The following is a 19,696-nucleotide window of genomic DNA, read 5'->3' on the forward strand; positions in this document are numbered from 1 at the left end:
GCCAGGGATCTGCCTGCCCAAGCAGCGAGGAACCCACTGATCTGCAGCTCGGCGATTCCCTGGCTGTAATTTAGCAGCATTCATTTCCCTCACGCAGATGGATTTACCAAAAGGTGAGGAAAAGCTTAAAATTCAACCCCAAAGGTCCCCCAGTCCAACCCCCGCGACGAACCCAATGCCTCCACGCCTTCAGCTCCTGAACCACTGCTGAGCAGATGTTTCTAAACAGGCTCTGGGTCTATAGGCAGAGCACTTTGCTCGTGGCTTCTCTGCTGCCTGCTGAAAAAAACGCTGCCAGACACCTCCCCCAGAGCCCCAGCATCCTCCTGCAAGTGGATAAACCCTTTCTTCCTGCACCTCTCTGCGGAGCCCTCGCAGGCCGTGTCGCTGTGGGTGGCAGCAGGCAGGGCTGGGTGACGCATCGGGACATGTGGACGTGGTCAAAAGTCATCGGGGAGGGACAGAAATAGTTAAACCTTTCCTGGAGTCCAAAGCTCAACGCTCTGCTGCTTGGAGGAGGAGGAAGGTATGCTCAGCCCCTCTCTTCCCCCTCCCTGGGGTTCTGCCATCCTGGCAGGGGGGAGAACCTTGACCCTCACCGTGCCCAGGGGATGCTGTGCTGCTTTTCGGGCCAGGAAGGTAACACTGTTTTTTTATTTTTCCTGCACGGCAAAAGGTACAGAAATTAATACAAGGAAATGAAATGCATCTAAATCAATGAAATACTGTGTTTATTTCCTGCTGGGCGGGGAAATAAACCATCCAGAACCCAATCTTTGGCTTTCCTGAGGGAAAATTTATGTAAATTTATACTTTGCTTTTATACCTTAAGACTCCTCTATCCCTTTCATGATTTGCTTGGTAATTTATTTCCAGTTCAGCTTGTCAGGCAGTAACTCCTGGAAGCGCTGATCAGGATATGGGTATTGGAGCCCTGCTTTTTCTAGATACCAGATAGATAAAGGTAAATTAATTCCTACCTGATCAATCTCCTAACGTGGTGAAAAGCTTAGGAGAGACTTCCTGTCGGGCAGGGTCTCCTCGTGGCCTGTAGAAGCAGAAGGGATCAAGGCTGGCTTTCTGTGTCACTCCAGGCGTTGGATCAGGGGCTGTCAGGACTGTGTGGTTGCCATCCAAAGCTGGAGGGGAATGCCCATCTCCACCTGACACTGTGGCTGGGGGATGGCTTATCAGGTAACCCGTGAGGAGTGTGAGATGACATTCTGCAGGGACCACAGCAGCAGGGACACCTCCCTGGGCCGGGAGAGGGGCTGGGGCAGGCAAGGAAACAAGGAGTCCGTGAGTGCTAAAGCTGTGCTTCTCTCCAGGCCTTGACTCTCCTGGCTGGCACTGGCAGTGCTGTCCTCAGCTGCCCCTCACACAGGACGTGGAGTGCAAATGGTGAGGTTTCACGGGCTAATAAAGCAGTATTTTCTGTTCATTACTCAGGTGAAGAGCCCTTAAAACTGCACCGAATGGGTTTCATTGCCTGCGCCCGGCGCATCCCCCACGCCAAAGGCACTGAGCACCGCACCTCTCCCATGCTCCCGTGGATCCCTGCGTTCTGCTGCTGACCCCAGAGCCCTCCCGCTGACCACCATGGAGCTCCCAGCTCACAACCAGAAGAAGGTCTCCACCCCTCCCAGCACGAAGGCAGCAGAAATCCTTAACTCCGAGTTAAATGTTGCCGTGAAGAACAGGGATAAAAAAGCTGTGCTGGAGCTGCTGGAGCAAGGGGCAGATGTGAATTCCAAGGTAAACAGCGGCTGGACACCCCTGCAGACCGCAGTGCAGGCCGGGCAGGAGGACCTGGTCCGGCTTCTGCTGGACAGGGGAGCTTCTCTGCATGCCAGGAAGGACAATGGTGGCACTGCATTTACTGAGGCAGGGATAGTAGGGAACGTGGAGATCCTGCAGCTCCTCCTGGAGCGTGGCTCAGACATTAATGACCACGACATCAATGGCTTCACAGCTTTCATGGAGGCTGCGTGGTACGGGAAGGAAGAAGCCTTGAGATTCCTGTACAGCAGAGGAGCGGAGGTGAATTTGAGGAGGGAGACCAGCGAGGAGAAAGCCAAGCTGCACAAAGGAGGTGCCACAGCGCTGATGGACGCTTGCAGGGAGTGCCACTTCTCGGCTGTGAAAATCCTGGTCCAGGAGATGAGGGCTGACGTGAACATCCGTGACAACAGAGACAGGAACGCCTTGATCCACGCCCTAAAGAAGGTCTCAAGCAAAGAAAGGTATGATTCAGCTGTGTCCATAGTCCATTTCCTGCTGGAGCACGGTGTGGATGTGAAGAGCAAAGATGAATGTGGGAAATCTGCCCTCATCCTGGCTGTTGAAATGGAGAGCCCGGAGCTGGTGGCAGCTTTTTTGGAGAAGGATGAGATCGACATTGATGACGCGGATGAGGAGGGCAACACAGCCCTGATGGTGGCTGTGGAGAAAGGCAATTGCAAAATAGCAAAGTTGTTGTGTGAAAAGGGAGCGAGGACTGATCGTGGGAACCTGCTTGAAGTTGCAAGGAGAAATCGTTCTCTTGACATGGAAAACCTTCTTCGCGAGCACAGGGCCACGTTTGTTCCGGAAACCCCCAGAGCGTGGGAGCCGAACAGCAAACGCTGGAGGGCCCAGCTGAAAAAACTTGATCAAATGTATCGCCCCATGATTGGCAAACTGAAGACATTTCCGTACATCCAGCAGAAAATTCAGGATGACATCTACCTCGGGCTCCACGGAGGGACAGAGGTGGCAGTGAGAATAACCCTCAGCGCAGAGGGTAACAAAGAGAAAGAGTTCTTGGAAGAATGTTCTCACTGCGAGCATCTACTGAAGCTCTTCCAGTCTGAGAAGGAAAAAGGCTGCATGTACTTGTGCTTCCCACTCTGGGAGAAAAACCTCCAGGAACACCTGCAGGACCCTGAAGGCCAGAAGGATTACAAAGCTGCTCTGAAGATGATCTTCCGGGCACTGAGAGAGCTGCACTCCCTCAAATTTGCTCACCAGGATCTACAGCCCGGGAATTTCGTAATAGGTTATGTTTTGCTTTCTTTATGCTTTTGTTTTGCTTTCCCTGTAGTTTAGAGGTGAAGGCGGCTCACAGCTGTCTGTAAAATTAGAGATGTCTTTGTGCTGAATGGGGTGGCTTTAGATCTCCTCTTTAAATAAGTACAGATACGTTCACAGAGGGAACAATCTTACACATCTCGTTAGCTCTGCCCCCCTCTCCAGGGCTCTGGAGGCAGATCAGCCCATCACAGATGCCTTCAGAGAACTGTTTTTTAAAGAAGGGGTCATCCAGAAGTCGGCAGTGGACTGTATGAAGGTTTGCCGCCTTTATATATTAACCATTTCTCTTATTTCCTCAGATTTAGCTGGCAAAATCTACTTGGCGGACTTTGGTAATACAAGAAGGTCGATTGAAGGCCAAGAGGAACTCATAAACTCAGATTTAGAGGCAAGTTCTCTGTGAACCAACCTATGGTTTAAAATGTTGGGTGCTCTGTAGCTGCAGGTCCCTTTTCCTAGGGAAAGGCTTTTTGCATCCCCGACTAGAAAATGCCCTGGTTTGTGGGAAAACCCGTGTCGTGACAGATGTCGCACTGGAGCGATGTTGGTTGGGACGCCCATCTCCTCTGTCCTGGTGCACACAGCCTCGAGGTTTGTGCTGGGTGTGTACTCTACGCTTCTGGGCACCTGCTGGGCTTGGGGAGACGAGTCCATTGGTGTGACGGTTCTGGCTGCTTTTTCTCTGCCAAGGTCAGGATTAATACACGGGAGTCGCAGTTTTGTGTTCGGACTCAGCGTTTATTATTTCTTATCTATAGTGTGGTCTCACGAGCCGTGAGCTCTAGCTAGCAAGTGAGGAAACGAAGGTAAAATGGAGCACCTCTAACTCTCTCCAAGGTTATTTAAGTGCTAATCACCCAATAATGAGGTGACACCCATATTATTTATATTTCTGACCCAATAATGACCGCCCAAGGCCCGCAATGCGGACCTTTTTCACTCAATTACAGAAAACCACCCAAAACCCATGAAGAAGGAGGAAGAAGAAGGTGAAGAAGAAGGACTCAGACAATGCCCAAAGTCCCCCATCTTGCCCCATACACTACTATATACTAAAATCTTAAATCGAAGTTTTTCACCCTGTGAAATCACACAATTCTATTCAAACTACACACCCACAACCCCAGTGCTATCACTCAACTTCCAAAGCCGGTTCCATGGCCTCAAGTCAAACGTGGTACTTGCTTGAGGGTCAGGGTCTTTTAGAACAGAAAGCCTAAAATTTTCAGCCTCCAGAGTTCCAAGACGTTGGGTTGGAAGCTGGGTGCCTGTGGCACGGGAGCAGTGATGTCTGTTTGCAGGCCCTGGGCACGCTCGTGCTGTACGTTTTAACAGGGGGTAGGAAACCCCTCCAGCAAGTTGGGATCAAGGATTTGGCTCGCAATTCCCCAGATTACATGGAGGCTCTGGACCTTGTACAAAGCCTGTCCTCTCGTGATGAACGAGGCTTGGAAGGGTTGAGCAAGCATCCCTATTTCTGGAACAATCAGAGGTAAGTCCTGGGAGTGCAAAGGAGGTGGAATTTTGGTGTGGGAATTGCCTGTGGTGCTGGGAAGAGTCCCACTGCAGCTAATAAAGCTTCTCATCCCACAGCAGGTTCAACTTCCTGAAGGCTATATGGAATGCAATCAAAGATTACCGAAACCGAGAAAGTATTTTTCAAAACCCTAATGTCACTAGGAAAACTTTTCCTTATCCACAGTGGACCAAAATGGTAATCCTCTTCAATTTGGATTGGTATCAGCTTTGAGCTAGATATTCAGGCAGAAGATTTTCCGAGTGTTTTGTGGGCTCTGTTCAAAAATAGAACTGGAAAAATAGCCCCACACAAAATACACACAACTGGGAAAAACAATTTGATCGAAGGCATGTTGATGCTAAATGGAGCTCTGCTAATTGAAGTAATAAAAGGGGTTGATCATTCTAGAACTCGCTGGCAAACCTTCAAGGTCTGTTGGTTTTTTGTGGGGTGTCAAAGGCCGGAAATAATTAGTGTGCTTTCTTTCAGATTGACAAAGATATTTTACTCGTCATGGAAAACCCTAGGAATGCAAAACAATACAAATACAAAAACTATGTCACCGACCTCCTGAGGCTCATGAGAAACATGGATGAACACAAAGATGAAGGGTACGTGTTCTCATCCTCGCCCCTGCCATGGGTGCATAGAATCAGAGAATATCCTGAGCTGGAGAGGGCCCACAAGGATCACCAAGTCCTGTCTTTGCCCAGGACAAGCCCAAGAATCCCCACCACGTGCCTGAGAGAGCTGTCCAAAGTGAAAGACAGATGGAGATACTGGAGGAAGCACCAAAAAAAAGAAAAAAAAAAGAAAAAAAATAGAGAAAGAAAAAAAAAATTGAGGAGTAGATAAGTTGCAGCTCTGAGGTTTCTAGGAAACCTCCTCGTGTTATCAGAAAACCTCCAGAATGTCTTTTTCTCTGCAAGGGCACCCTAGAATATTGACCCCTAGGAGAAGCTTTAAAAATCCTGTTTGCTTTTGTTCTCTTTCAGGATCAGCAACAAAATAGGAGACTATGCTGAGTATTTCCTGAAGGTTTTTCCAAAACTTACCATCTATGTGTACAACAGTTTACGCCAGAATCCCACGTGGAGTCGCTTAGCAGACTTCCAGGACCCTTCTCTGTAGGATGTCACTGCCCTCCTGTCCCATGCCTGATCCCACTACCACTCCTTTTATTTCTTATTTATTCACCTGCAAAAGAGCTGAAGATGTGGGTGAGGAGGTGAGATAAAGGGACAGAGGATGGAGGACTTTAATTAGGAAAGACTCCTAAGATTTTGGTGTAACAACCACAAGCTTTGGATGCTGATTTGCACTGTGATTATATGTTGCTTGTGGAAATATTTCGCAGCTATTGAAAAGGTTGATTTTTGTGGTGTGGTGTTTGTTTGTTTGTTTTTCAAACTGGGATTGTTATTCTTTCAATGACCCCACGGAGAAACAAACTTGACTACAAAACTGACTCTACGCTCCTTTAGGAATGAGGTTCCTTCATCCCCTTTGCACAGGAAGAGAGGTTCTGCAGCACTTGTACCAGTCATCTTGCCTTGGAGCAAACATCCTTCTGAAGGTCCTGGGAACCTTTTAAATACATGACGGAAGTTTGACACTATGCAACTGTGGATGAGAAAATGCCACCAGGAGAACACTGACTCCTCTTGTGCCAATATTTTTGGGCTTTTTACCTTTCCTCCCTGCTCTGTTTTTTTTTTTTTTCTCCCCTTGCTCACTGTGCCTTTCTCATGCCCAGAAGACAGGAGGACACCCAGAGATGCGTGCTCAGGTCTCAGCAGTGCGGGGAGCAGGGGGCTATGGGGTGCCCTGTGCCACGGCAGCATTTCTGCTCTTGCATGAAGAGAAGCGAGGACATGGGCTGCGCTCCTGCAGCCTGCTGTAAGATGCCACATTTCCAGCTTTCTCTGTGACTTTTGCGACTTCTTCCATCACTCTGCTGTTTCACTGAAGGGCTGGGACTCGGCAGCCTCCAAAGACGTGCCCAAAACAGAGCAGTGATTAAAGCCAGGGAGGCTGTGACTTATCTCTCTGGGGCAATCCCAGAAGGATGGGCCAGGGAGAGGCCAGGCAGGATGGCAAACGGGTGGGCAGTGCTGCAGCTGGGTGGCGTGGCAGTGTCTGGGGCACAGCCCGAGGATCAGTGGAGGTGACCTGGGGAGCTGAGGGCAGAACCAGCTGCCAAAATTTAGTGCTGTGGGATGTCCCAGCCTGTCCCAGGCTCAACGAGAGCTGGGATACAAATCGCTCTGAGCCTCATCCACACAGCCTCAGAAGCACTGAGAAATGTGAAGGCTGAATTAGGACCTTCAGAGAAATGAAAATATATAAATCCACTCAGACATGAGGTAGAATGTAAGTTTAGTTTTAAATAAGTAGAAAATTCTTTAAGTGCCTTAAGCAAGTAAGAAACTGCATTAGTTAGTAAGAAAAAGCCCTAAAACCTAGTTTAAAGTTTGGTGGCATCATCTTTTACAAACTTAAATAAGTTTTGGACATAACGAAAACATAATGCAGCCTTGCTAGCATTCCTGTATGGAACAGATAGAACTATGTACATAGAATTTGTGTAAAAAATCACTTTGTGTAAGAAATTTATGACCACTTTCACACACCAAACTTAGATTTGCCCACCTTTGCCTCAGGCAGATTTGCATCCCATGAACGCTGCCCAAAGGTGTGATTTGGCCCTCCACGCTTCACTGCTCCGCTGTCCTGCCTGCATTTGCTGTGCCTCTGCCTTTTTGCTCTGCTGGGGTCCCCCAGGACAGCTGGCTCAGCCCAGGGTGATGGGATCAGGTGCTCCCTGTCCTGGCTCTCGCATGTTGAGGACGTGTTTGTGTGCACAGGGATGCTCCCAGCTCATTGTGGCTCATCTGCTGCTCTAAAAACAAACCCAACAAGCAGCCCACAGAAGCAGTGGAGTGAAGGCTGCTCTTAGCTGTGGTTTTGCTGTGCTGAGCTCCAGGCACATCTGTGAGTCTTTAGAGGGCCTGGGCTCAGCTGGGCTCAAGAGTGTTAGTGAAAAGCTCACAAAAAATGCAGCAAGATTTTAGGGCTGAAAGCTTTCAGGGCAAAATCAACCTCCAGCACAAGAGCAGTTCTGAGAGTTGGTCACATTTCATGTTGTAGGGAATGGTATCAGCTTCCCAAGCCCTTCAGTTAAATAAGTGTTCTTGGGTTTGTGTATTTTTGATCCTCCAGAGGCAAAGTGTCGATACTCACAACTGAGAAATACGAAACATCTCATCTGCCTTAAGATGTACCTGGTGTTATTCCCAGGATTCATTCTTCTAGGATCTGGGATTAAAAAGTGGGTAAAAATAGCTCAAAATGACAAAGCTGAGAGCTTGCCCCTGACAAACTGATAGAGGTTGTGGTCTTTTCTCCACGAGGTCCAAAGAATATTTGTGATTTCTGCAGCTTCCTGGTGACTTGGCAAAGTCACTTTGACTCAGTTTCACCTGGGGAACTAAGGCCCTTGCTATGATTTGGTTAGTGCTTTGTAAACACACTGGCTTAAAAAACTAACAAAACCCCAGAACCTCACAAAAAGATAAGCATGCTGAAACCCCAGTCAGTTTTTGTTGGAAAATCAGAAAGGCTTTGGCAAAACAGGCGCCGTCTCAGCAGCCAGCTGAGTGAGGGAAGCAAATGGGCTCTCTCAGCCTCACTACCCACAGGAAGTATTTAACTTGTGGGGAAAGGTGAGGAGCTGAGGTACACTTTACAGATCCATGTGAGGAAGGACATTTGTGCAGTGTTTCAGCTGGAAGCACGTGTCACAGCACGTCCCTGCCACGGCTGCAGAGCACTGAGCTGCTGTGCTGTCACCAGGTCAGCCGGAGGATGCTGTGAGTTGCTTTATTTTTAGGTCTTATGGCTGAGTGCAAACGATTCCCTGTGTCCAGGCTGCTCAGCTTCCTTGGATCACACCTGTGTGGGTGCTGTCTGGGGAGAGCTTGAGGGAGGGGTGAGCATCCCTTCGTTCCTGCAGGGGAGGGAGAGATGCTGCATCAGTGGCTGCTGTTGCTGAAGGCACGGTGAGGGTGATCAGGGACCAGCACAGGGCTGTGTGCTCCCAGGGAGGAGTTGTGGGCATGGAGAGGGATCAGGGATGCTCCCAGGGAGGAGTTGCGGGCATGGAGAGGGATCAGGGATGCTCCCAGGGAGGAGTTCTGGGCATGGAGAGGGATCAGGGATGCTCCCAGGGAGGAGTTCTGGGCATGGAGAGGGATCAGGGATGGTCCCAGGGAGGAGTTCTGGGCATGGAGAGGGATCAGGGATGGTCCCAGGAAGTTCTGGGCATGGAGAAGGATCAGGGATGGTCCCTGGGAGGAGTTCTGGGCATGGAGAGGGATCAGGGATGCTCCCAGGGAGGAGTTCCGGGCATGGAGAGGGATCAGGGATGGTCCCAGGAAGTTCTGGGCATGGAGAAGGATCAGGGATGGTCCCAGGGAGGAGTTCTGGGCATGGAGAGGGATCAGGGATGCTCCCAGGGAGGAGTTCCGGGCATGGAGAGGGATCAGGGATGGTCCCTGGGAGGAGTTCCGGGCATGGAGAGGGATCAGGGATGGTCCCAGGGAGGAGTTCTGGGCATGGAGAGGGATCAGGGATGCTCCCAGGGAGGAGTTCTGGGCATGGAGAGGGATCAGGGATGGTCCCAGGGAGGAGTTCTGGGCATGGAGAGGGATCAGGGATGGTCCCAGGAAGTTCTGGGCATGGAGAGGGATCAGGGATGCTCCCTGGGAGGAGTTCTGGGCATGGAGAGGGATCAGGGATGCTCCCAGGGAGGAGTTCCGGGCATGGAGAGGGATCAGGGATGGTCCCAGGAAGTTCTGGGCATGGAGAAGGATCAGGGATGGTCCCAGGGAGGAGTTCTGGGCATGGAGAGGGATCAGGGATGGTCCCAGGGAGGAGTTCTGGGCATGGAGAGGGATCAGAGATGCCCCCAGGGAGGAGTTCTGGGCATGGAGAGGGATCAGGAATGCTCCCAGGGAGGAGTTCTGGGTATGGAGAGGGATCAGGGATGCTCCCAGGGAGGAGTTCTGGGCATGGAGAGGGATCAGGGATGGTCCCAGGGAGGAGTTCTGGGCATGGAGAGGGATCAGGGATGGTCCCAGGGAGGAGTTCCGGGCATGGAGAGGGATCAGGGATGGTCCCAGGGAGGAGTTCCGGGCATGGAGAGGGATCAGGGATGGTCCCAGGGAGGAGTTCCGGGCATGGAGAGGGATCAGGGATGCTCCCAGGGAGGAGTTCTGGGCATGGATGCGTGCAGCAGCTGGGAGTTTCCCGTGACTGTTACTGGGGATGATGGGGCTGACCAGCATCCTGCACAAACCCTTGTGATTTAGGGGGGCACAGCCTGTGCTGGTGGGGCCAGGAGGAGGTGAACACCTCTGGGAGCACCTACCCATCCTGTGGGAGAAGCTCACTGAGCGAGGGCCTCTTCTCCCCGCTGGGATCTGCGTCTGAGGGAAACAACAGCACAACCTTCCCACCCTGGGCTGTTGCAGGGAGCCCTCAAGCCCAGCTCCCATCCCTGCAGCCCCCAGGAGCAGGAGGGCCCCTTTCAGCCCAAAAAGGTTCACCTTTTTGCTCCTCTGAGGGCTCAGCCTTCTGGGGCCGTGGTAGCAGGAGCTCGAGGCCTTCTGACAGCTTGAACATGAGGACAGCCTTTCTGCCTGGTGAGGGAAAACACGTGTGGTGCCTTCAGTTTTAGCTTCCATATTTTCCAGATCCTGTACTGCATCGGTACAGAACTCTGAACTTCATATAAAGTGTTAGCAGGTGCTCTTCACAGTTCAGTCAGACAAAACAATCCTTTTCCAGCTCAGGGACCAATCTTCACCATTGCAGCTTCAGGCCCAAAAAAGTACAAACAACAGCGAATCGAGGAGAGCAATCTGGGAGGATGGGACTTCATAACATGAAGCTGTAATTGGACAATTAACCCCAGTATGGAAACAATGGACCAAAACTTATAAAAGTGTGAGAACTCTTGACCCGTGGCCCATCTTGGGTGTAGCCACAGCTGGGCTCTTGTACTGCCCAAGGTGCTTCTTTTGAAAGCCTTTTAATAAATACCTACTTCATTCCTTTAACTCTGTCCAGACTCTGTTCCAGGTAGCCTCTTTAGGCTCTGTCATGGAGTGCTCTGGTGGCAAATGAGGGAGGACAGCAGTGGTGCTCTTCTCAAATCACTTGGGGCTTGCCCAGAGCACAAGGAAGGACGGCTGAGCAAGGACTGGAGACCTCCTTGAGGCCAAAACAGTTTGGGGGCTGCAGGGTGGGGGTGACACGTCCCACCCCGGCTCTGCGGCAGAAATGGGAGAGGGGAGGCGTGCCGGGCTGTGTCCTTGTCCCCGAGTGGCTCCGGTGGCCGTGCGCGGGGCTCGGGCCGTGCAGCCACACTGGGGCCTGGTGATGGCAGATGGGCCCGGCCCTGCCCACACCGCTCTGCGCGTCCCTCGGAAGAAGGGAACAGCACACACTGGGGACCTCTGCAACTACGGGTTTTTTTCCCCAGCAATCCCGGGGCATTTTAAAAGGCAACAAACCCAATTTTTTAAATTTTTTTTTTTTTTCCCCAGGTCAAGGACAAGTTTTTACCTAAAGGTTACAAAAGCAAGACCCTCAGAGAAAGGTCATTGGTGAAAGCATAGGGTGCAGAAAAGTGTCTTGGGAGCTGGTGTGGACATCGGCGCAGCCAGAAACAGCAGCTATTTTGGGACACATATCTTGTCCCCCACATGCCAGGCAAGCTGAGGGATATTTTTTTCTGCCTGGCTCCTGTTACTAGTCCCTGTGAGATGCAGCAAGGGGCGGTGGCCTGGGGGCTGTTGTCCCAGGGACAGTCCCTGTGGCATTTGTGTCCATGCTGGAGAGATCACAGCCTTTTCTACATGAGAGCAGCTCCTAGTGCAGTCACTCTCCATGGCTGTAAACACAGGCTGTGCTCTTTGAGTCTGTCCCAACCCTTGCAGCAGTTTGCACTGATTTAAGCACAGAATAATTCGTGTTGGGAGGGACCTTTCAAGGCCATCTAGTGCAGCCCCCAACACCTTCCACAAGACCAGGTTGCTCAGAGCCCTATCCGACCTGATCCCGAATATTTCCAGGGATAGAAACCGCAGCTTCTCTGGGTAACCTGTACTGGTGTTTTACCACCCTCTAGTGTAAAAATCGACTTCCTATCTCTAATCTGAATCAGTTTAAATGTCACTCAAGACCCTTGCAAACACTGTCCCGGTCCTGGATAACACAGCCAGTAGCTCAGTGTAACACACAAGGCTTCTGACTTACCACCAGTTTGGAATCCATGTGTGATACATGAGGTTTTTTGGGGGGCAGTTGGTGACTTTTGCATTAAAACAACTGCATTTGAGAAGGTCCTGGAAGAGCAGTGAGGCTCTGTAACCAGGTGGAGACCCAAGCTGAAGACTGGATGTTGTCCGTGGGAATAGCCAAGGCCTGAGGTGGCTTTGAGCTACGGGCATGGCTCGGCATTCCTGGAGCACAGGGCTCTGTCACCTCAGCCCTGCTGTGGAGCAGGAGCTCAAGCACCTGCCTGGAGGCATCCAAATCCTCGAACTCTGCTGCTTTTTAGCCAGAACTTGACAGTGATAGATGACAGGGAGCAGAACAGCAGCTTGCTGACGCCCACTCATCCGTCAAAGCAAGATTAGTATGTGCCTATTTTGGTTTCCCCTTTAATCAAAAATCAATTAGACAATTTCCAAATGAATATTCAGCCAAGGAGCGGGCTGTCAGGCAGACTGACAAGGCTCAGCATCACTTTGTGTTTTTCAGTTTAGAGTTATTCAGTGTATTGAAACTAAACAAGGGGATGAGGAAGAGAAAATATCTCTTTCCCCGGAGATGTCACCTCAAATTCTGATGGAGCTTATTCTCCATTCCAGATATTCAATCCACCCTCCATGGAATGCCACTGTGCCTAGTGTTTGGCTGCACAGTTGCTCTCCTTTTCCCGCTCCCATTTGGCTTGCAACCCGAACGATTGGGGGTTTTAATTTCTGTTTCAGGGGGTGTGCCTGAGTATTTTTAACTTGGTTATTGAAATAAATAGGAATTATGCAACAGCTCTTTGCTTGGGAAGTCTCTGTGCTCAGTTCCCTATTCACCAAAGAAAATTTCTAAAATCCCACCGGACAGTTTTGACTGATTTTGACAGGAAAAAAAAAAAAAAAAATCAATTCCATTTTCCCAGCAAGCCTGCACCACATACACCCTCAAAGCTGTGTGAAGGAGGGGGTCTTTTCAGGGAAACTTAAAAAGAGGTCAGGTCTGGGCGTTTCTGCACTGGAAGAACAAACCTGGAGCATAACGTGTAGCAGAGGGAATGGCCACCAGCTTCTTGACACCAGGGATCTTGGGGACTTTGGAGGGGGTTTTTGCAGGTGAAGAGGTTGGAACCCTGCCCTCCTTGTGGGCCCTGGAGCTCCTGGCACCCCTGGGCTCCTGAGAGCTCCTCTCCTCCTTCTGGACCCGGGAGCTCCCATCCCTCTTGGGCTCCTGAGAGCTCCTCTCCTCCTTCTGGACCCGGGAGCTCCCATCCCTCTTGGGCTCCTGAGAACTCCTCTCCTCCTTCTGGACCCGGGAGCTTCTGTCCCCCTTGGGCTCCTGAGAGCTCCTCTCCTCCTTCTGGACCCGGGAGCTCCCGTCCCCCTTGGTGAGCTGAAAGCTCCTGTCCTCACGGATCTCAGAGCTCCAGGCCTTCTGAGGGGCCCGAAAGGTCCTCATCACCTTCCAGATGCAAAACCTGCGTGAGAAACACCGGACACAGCGAAGCTCCAAGGAGACAATTCCAGCTGAGCTCCTGGGGAGTGCATCATCTGCACTTTCAGCGTGGCAGAGGAAGAAGCGGCTGGAGATAAAGGGGTGGCATCCCCAGAGCCTCTTCCACCCCGGGAGAGCGGGGATGGATAGGTACCTTCTCCAGAAGTACATCAGGATGGGGAAGAGGGTGACCTTGGCGCTGTGGTAGATGGCTCGGGTGAGGGGCCCCTTGGAAGATGAACGCCGGATTAAATCCCTCTCTTTCTCAGAGATGTTGACCTGGGCACAGAGGAGACCAGAGCACTTTGCAGCACTCCTGGTGGGGCCAGGTTTCTCTCCATGGCCCCACCTCAGCAGTCTCTAAGAAGAGACCCAAATTCCATCCTGGCTGCTTGCCCCAGGTGCGTGGGGAGGATCCCACCTGGATTTCTGTGGGAAGCATTGTGCCCTCCAAAGGGGAGATGGGGTTTGTGCAGTGGGGAGGGGATGATGGTGACCCTGGCCTCTGAAGGGTGAAAGAACTGGACTGGTGCTGTGCAGCACCATCCTGGCATTTCAGCCTTGGCATTTCTCCAGCAGGAAATGCTGGAGAATCTTCCCTATCTGTCCCATCCTTATCCACATGCTTGTTTTTCATTTATCAGGGTCTGGTTGGGGGCTGCTTCCCACCCCCTCCCCGCCCATGTGGAAGCCCCAAGCTCCAGAGCACACCCCAAAGCACCCCCCCAGCAGATCCAGACCCCTGCCTGCTCCTCCTTCCCCACCACTGCTCCCAGCTGTGCTGCGATGGCCTTGAGCACTGAGCAGGCAGCAGCCTCCAGCCTTCCTGGGCGGGTCCCAGGGTCTCACCCGCAGCTTGGGGGCGATGTCAGAGCTCAGGAAAAGTCTGCTGATGATGTCAAGTTTCTTTCTGAGAAAGGCATTTTGCCTTTCTGAGCACGTGCTGCGGGGTGCCACAGCTCCCACGGAGTCAGCCAACCTGGAAAACCTGCAAAGGCACGTGGGGTCTTGCTCTGAGACAAGTGCTGGTAACTGCTAGGCTAGACGGGCACGTTCTTGCTTAATTTGGTATTTGCTTGGCCAGGAAAAGCGATCCTCAAGGCATGGAGCATACATGGGAGGTATGAAAAGCTACCTCTCTCTTCTGCCACCCTCGTGGTCACAGCATTCACCTGGGGTGGGTGATGTTCCCTCTTTTTGGGAAAAGAGGAGGACTGAAAGCTGGTGATTTGCCTGTTGTGGGGGTGTTGGCTGCAGGCCTGGTGCCCATTTGCCATGGATTGGTCTTACAGGTTTGTTGGGAATGTGGACAAAATCGAGGGAGAAATGCCACCACAACTTGGACATCCGGAATGGTGCGGGCAAAATGTCGCATTGCTTGGGACTACCAAACCAAAAGGAATTCAAAGAGGAACTCTGAGCCAGGGGGTGACTGCAGGCTGAAATGGAGACCTTTGGAGGTCTCCATCAGAGATGGGTTCAGGCCAGACCCAAGGGAGGCTGGTGCCAAGTTGGATGGAGCTCCCAGCATCCCGGTCCAGTGGGTCATGTCCCTAGCCATGGCAGGGAGTTGGAACGAGATGACCTTTAAGGTCCCTTCCAACCCAAACCATTCTGGGATTCTGTAGCAGCACCCTGGTGAAAGAAGAACTCACTTGTCCATCTCCAGGTAAAAGCGGAGGTCGTCGACGAGGAAGTTGACGACGATGAGCTGCTTGTCCAAAATGCGGCGTTTTATCAGCGTCACCTTTTGCGGCCGGGCTTTGCCCTTGCGGGGACCCTTCGCTGGACTTTTCCTCTTCTTCTCCTTGATGGGCAAGTCTGAGGGAGGGGAAGAGATGCTGTGTCCTGCTGCCCAGCGCTGGGTTTGCTCCTTCACCTGTGCTTCCCACAGCTGCATGCAATCTGCTGAGAGCCTTTCGACCTCTGTGGACTTCACCTTCCCTCTGGCTTGGTGATCTCCTCCATCCCTCCTCCTCTTTGCACCCACGGAGTGTTTATGCTCACTGTTTCCATAGGGAATGGCCTGTTCCTAAAGCCTGCTGGTCTGCCTAGCTGTTGCCCTGGCTCCGACAGATCCCCCAAGCAGATAATGAGTAAGGATGAAAGGGAAAAAAAAAAATCTCTTGCTTCCCCCATATACAGAATTCTCTTGATCTAAGTAGGGTTTCTGTGTGTTTAGTAGATTATTTTCCTAACTGCTTTTCCAGCCTCCTCTCAAACCTGTGCATAAACTTTCTGTTAATGTCAGCTCCCTGTTGCCCAGAAAACAATTTCCTTTTGTTTATTTTCCCGGCCTGTCTCACCTTAGCTCCATTTACTGTTTTCCTGTTTTGGGTTGTTCTTTTTGGTTTGGGTTGGGTTTTTTTTTTCTGTGGTTTTTTTTTTGTGGTTGTTTTTTTTTTTTTTTTTTTTTTTTTTTTAGTTTTTAGTTTTTAGTTTTAGTTTTGTTTGTTGGGTTTTTTTGTTTGTTTGTTTTTTTCCAGGGATGCAAACTTGCATATACAACATTAAGAGAGACACAACAGCATAACGAGGCACTAAGTCATGGTGGTGGGAGGTAAGGGACAGGTTTTCTCCATTTTCTTCTCTACCTAAACCCAGGGGTGTCCTGGGGAGGGAGGAGAAGGGGTGGCAGGACACTGGACATACTTTCCCTCTCATTTCTTCGCTCCTGACGGAGAAACTCCTCAAACTCTGCACGGCATTTGGGATTTTCCATCTCCCTCTGGAACTTGCAGAAGCTCCTGACAAGCTGCCGGATGGCATCCCAGGCCCATTCCTGTGGAGATATGGCACAGGTGGCAGGGAGCTGCAGCACTGGGGCTGAGCCCTCCTGTTTGGATGCCCCACTGTGAGCTGGAGCAGCCTTGGCAGTGGGATTTGTGGCCCAGCCATCACCTTTGCTTCCCAGTATTTCTCAGTTTCCCTGGTGGCCACAGGGATGATGTGAGTCACACGGCCAGTCCTGACAGATGTGGAGCAGGACTCCAGAGCCTGTAGGAGGGAGTCTTTCCCTGCTGCCTTCCTGCAGCGCTCCAGGTCTGACCCCCTCACCCCGTGTGTATGACATCCCTTGTCTCACAGCAACTCCTCTGTCTCGTGCCTGGTGAGCAGCCTGCCAGCACACGGGGTCTCTCCTTACCATCCTCTGGGTCTCTCTCCCTTCCTGCACATACTGACGATGCCTAGACCTGGACTTTCTGCACCAGGGCAACGAATCCTCCTGCTGCTGCTGCGCTTCCTTCTGTTTCTGCTTCTGTGTCTTTTTCTGCTTCTGTGTCTTCTTCTTCTTCTTCTGAGGGTAGTGTCCTTCCTCCTCTTCCTCGTCCTCCTCATCCTCCTCAAACCTGCCAGATGGGAGAGCAGAGAGAGCATCAAGGGCAGCCAGAGGCATGAGGAGGCCACTGCTTTGATGGAAGGGGGGCCAAGGTGGGGAGCAGCTGATAGGGAATAGCCCTGGGGTTGGGGTCCCACTGGATTTCTGTTCCTGGAGGAGGCTGGACAATGGTAGAGGGCACTAGATACCCTTCCCTGGGCACTAAATACCCTTCCCTGGGCTCTCTTCTTCCACGTGGTAACCTTGGGAGGGTCTGTCCTGCCTATCTGCAGTGTTTTCTCCTCCAGTCCAGCAGCCTGCAGGCCCAGAAGTGATTTGGTAGCTTTGGGGTGAGGATCTGGATGGAATATCCATGTGGCGGCTGATGGGTCATAGAAAAATGCATTTATAGCAGTTGCTGCTAAAATATCCCCATCCTTGGGGTGGGATGGGTGTTGGGCAGGGTGCATTTGCATAGCTGGGCTTAAAAAATCAGCTCAGCCCAGGTGCTCAGCATCATTCTTCCATTTGCTTTACATCCCAGTGTGAAGCCACAAGGACTCACAGCTGGAGTATTCCCAGGAGGTGAGACACGAGTCCAGAGATTTAAGCAGCATGATTTTAAGTGATTTTTCTGGGAATCTGAGTGCTGCCCAGGTGGCATTCCGGGGGTTGACCGGGGATGAAGTGCATGAGATGCGCACAAGGCGCAAAGAGTAAATTTGAACTGGGGATGGGGGGGTGCTAATTTTTCCCCTTTCCCCAGTAATTCTGCAGTTTCGAGCCACAGGCCACTTATGCCTACATCTGAGAGGGACAAATGACCAAACAGGGAGCAGTGGGAGAGCACTAGGAAAAATCTGAAAGAGCGGAAGGAGGAAAGCTCTGTGCTGCCCGGTGCCAGACCTGTGTTTTCTAGATGCCCTCTTCCTTTCAGCAGCAATCTCCTTCTCTCTAGCAATCCTCTCGGATGCAACAGCTGTGGGGACAGAAACAGGGCTGGCCTCTTCCTCAGGTGACAACCGATGCCTGCACACAGCTGGACCCTGGAGCCTCCCCGTGGTGTCTGTGCGGGGACTCTGGCTCAGGAGACACTGTGGGAGCTCTCCACCTCTCATGGCTTGGCCTCCTCAGCACCTGCTTCGGAGAAATCCCCCACTCCCCCCCTCCCTGGCTGGATTAACACCCCAGTGCACAGCTCTGTCGTGGGTGGATAGGCTTTTCCTTCTGGAGAAGTTCCACCAGCTGATGCCATGCCTACAAGGAAGCTGTGGGCCTGACATTTCTAAGTCTGGAGGGATTTTAGCCTGCTAGCAGTGCTAACTGTTTCCCACGGGAAAAGTTCTCAGGAAAGCTTCTTCTCAAAACAATCTTGGCAAAACAACTATCCTTTCCCAAAGCAATCTTTCTCCAGGTGGTGTTTCGCTGTTTCTCCGGTTTCCCCAATGGGATTAGAGAGGTGTCGCTCCTATTCACCAGTCATGTTAAGTCTGTATGGGAACACCTTATAAAAGGTGGTAAGAATTAGACAATAAAGCTTTTCTATACTCTTTGCCTTCTGAAACATTTGGAGCCTTTCATCTTTCTTTTGTGTCCAACAGCGACAGGAAGCCTCCTGCTCGCCCAGTCCCTGAAGCACCCCCAAGGGTGGTCCAAGTTTGGGAGCCCCCCTGGCCTCTTGCCTGCCCAGCCTGGACTCACCGAGCGCTGCACTCATGAGCTGCAGAAGCTCCTCTTCCTTGCTTGGGCTACCCACAGCCAGTTCATCTGCCATCATCCTCTGGGATTCTGCATCAGAGAGAGGAGGGGGGACAGATCCCGTGGCCATTACCTCTGGTTATGACAGCACGGGCTCTGAGGGCTGGCTTTTGTTGCCTTCTCTGTGCCCTTGTGTGTCCTGTTCCATGATCTATCCGTGGCACTGCTTTTCTTGGGTAAAACTGAGGGCCCACAAGCTACAGGAGTGCTACAGGTGACTGCTGTCACCCTCAGCACACTGCGGGCACTCAGAAAATTGGTGTCATTCCCAAAAGATTGCGTGACAGAACAACGCTGAGGGCTTACACCATTAGCATCAGCATGGCCAGTCCCAGCACCCTCAGTAGAAGGCCAAAATGTGGAACTGGGGTGGCAGGAGCCACTGCCGGCTTCGGGCTTCACTTTGCTGCAGCCTTCACCTGATCTGGTGGTCCAGGCCAGCGCAGGGATGTGGCGTTTGGTGCCCCTGGCACTGGCAGGAGGGAATTTGGCCCTTAGGTCACTGCCAAGGCTCCCAGTCCCACTGTACCGACCCACTCCATCATGTCCATATCCTGCTTAGCGTCACTGGTCACCCCCAGAGCATAAAACGTGCTTCACTGGCTTCAGCCAGCGTGAGCCACGTCAGGAATCGAGAGCCTCCTCTTACCAGCGCTGCCCAGGAGCACTTCCATCTCTGCCTGGATGGAGCCCCCTTTCTGGAGGTCCCGAGCAGCAAGTAATTGCCAGTGCTTGGAGGAGACCCCCTCCAAGCTCCTGGTGCCGTGCAAGGCCTGGCTCAGCTTCAGGGACCGGTTCATCCTCTGGGACAGGTGGAAATGTTCCCCGCTGCCAGCAGCACAGCCCGGCACCTCGGGCACGGGCACATCCATCCCTGGAGCCTGCGGTGAGAAGAGGGCAGGGGGTGGCACAGAGCCCCTTCCCCCTCTCCAGCACTGCGCCCACGTGTTTTACTGTGCCCCAGACTACAAACCTGCCCACTTTAGAGCCCTGCTTGAGCTTTGAGCGGTCTGGAAGGAATCTGTGTGAGCACAAAGCTCGGCTCAGCTGGCTGGGATGTACCGGGCACAGGCAGAGGTAGGCCAGACTCGGCCTTGCAGCTTTCCTGAAGAGTTCAGCATCCCCCCAGCAGGGCTGGAAACAACCCTGAGGGTGTCCCCAGCAGCCTGGTAGCCTCGTGTGCTGTTTTGTTGGCTGCTGTCACCGGGGCT

General features: G+C 52.0%; 2 protein-coding genes across 5 annotated transcripts in view; one reads left to right on the forward strand and one right to left on the reverse strand.

Annotated features, from left to right (window-relative positions):
• RNASEL (ribonuclease L) lies at positions 1 to 5,739 on the forward strand. The gene is made up of 7 exons (XM_040073323.2): positions 1 to 113; positions 1,450 to 3,037; positions 3,372 to 3,460; positions 4,374 to 4,564; positions 4,666 to 4,786; positions 5,081 to 5,202; positions 5,587 to 5,739. The coding sequence occupies exons 2-7, from the start codon at positions 1,600 to 1,602 to the stop codon at positions 5,720 to 5,722; spliced, it is 2,097 nt and encodes a 698-aa protein (XP_039929257.1). The 5' UTR covers positions 1 to 113; positions 1,450 to 1,599; the 3' UTR covers positions 5,723 to 5,739.
• Positions 5,715 to 19,696, reverse strand: part of RGSL1 (regulator of G protein signaling like 1) — an 18,407-nt gene continuing 4,425 nt past the window's right edge. For 2 of the 4 annotated variants that reach the window (XM_040073320.2, XM_040073322.2), the window contains exons 6-16: positions 19,135 to 19,366; positions 18,429 to 18,515; positions 17,634 to 17,706; positions 16,554 to 16,758; positions 16,061 to 16,190; positions 15,064 to 15,229; positions 14,258 to 14,396; positions 12,946 to 13,687; positions 10,201 to 10,293; positions 10,023 to 10,080; positions 6,981 to 8,600 (exon numbers count right to left, since the gene is read on the reverse strand). In XM_040073320.2, coding sequence (XP_039929254.1) covers positions 8,540 to 8,600; positions 10,023 to 10,080; positions 10,201 to 10,293; positions 12,946 to 13,687; positions 14,258 to 14,396; positions 15,064 to 15,229; positions 16,061 to 16,190; positions 16,554 to 16,758; positions 17,634 to 17,706; positions 18,429 to 18,515; positions 19,135 to 19,366 — 1,986 coding nt within the window. In that variant the 3' untranslated portion in view covers positions 6,981 to 8,539. Of the gene's footprint in view, positions 5,800 to 6,980; positions 8,601 to 10,022; positions 10,081 to 10,200; positions 10,294 to 12,945; positions 13,688 to 14,257; positions 14,397 to 15,063; positions 15,230 to 16,060; positions 16,191 to 16,553; positions 16,759 to 17,633; positions 17,707 to 18,428; positions 18,516 to 19,134; positions 19,367 to 19,696 lie in introns of those variants that run through there. The other 2 variants (XR_005702220.2, XM_040073321.2) reach the window with 2 other exon arrangements.

The sequence above is a fragment of the Hirundo rustica genome, chromosome 9 (genome assembly GCF_015227805.2).
Source record: "Hirundo rustica isolate bHirRus1 chromosome 9, bHirRus1.pri.v3, whole genome shotgun sequence".
NCBI lineage: Eukaryota > Metazoa > Chordata > Aves > Passeriformes > Hirundinidae > Hirundo > Hirundo rustica.

What these genes read in the sequence shown, in the direction of transcription:
- RNASEL (XM_040073323.2), top strand. Translation starts at nt 1,600, where the DNA reads ATGGAGCTCCCAGCTCACAACCAGAAGAAGGTCTCCACCCCTCCCAGC. An exon ending in TCATAAACTCAGATTTAGAG is followed by an intron (nt 3,461 to 4,373) that starts GCAAGTTCTCTG and finishes GTCTGTTTGCAG; the next exon opens with GCCCTGGGCACGCTCGTGCT. An exon ending in GATGAACACAAAGATGAAGG is followed by an intron (nt 5,203 to 5,586) that starts GTACGTGTTCTC and finishes GTTCTCTTTCAG; the next exon opens with GATCAGCAACAAAATAGGAG.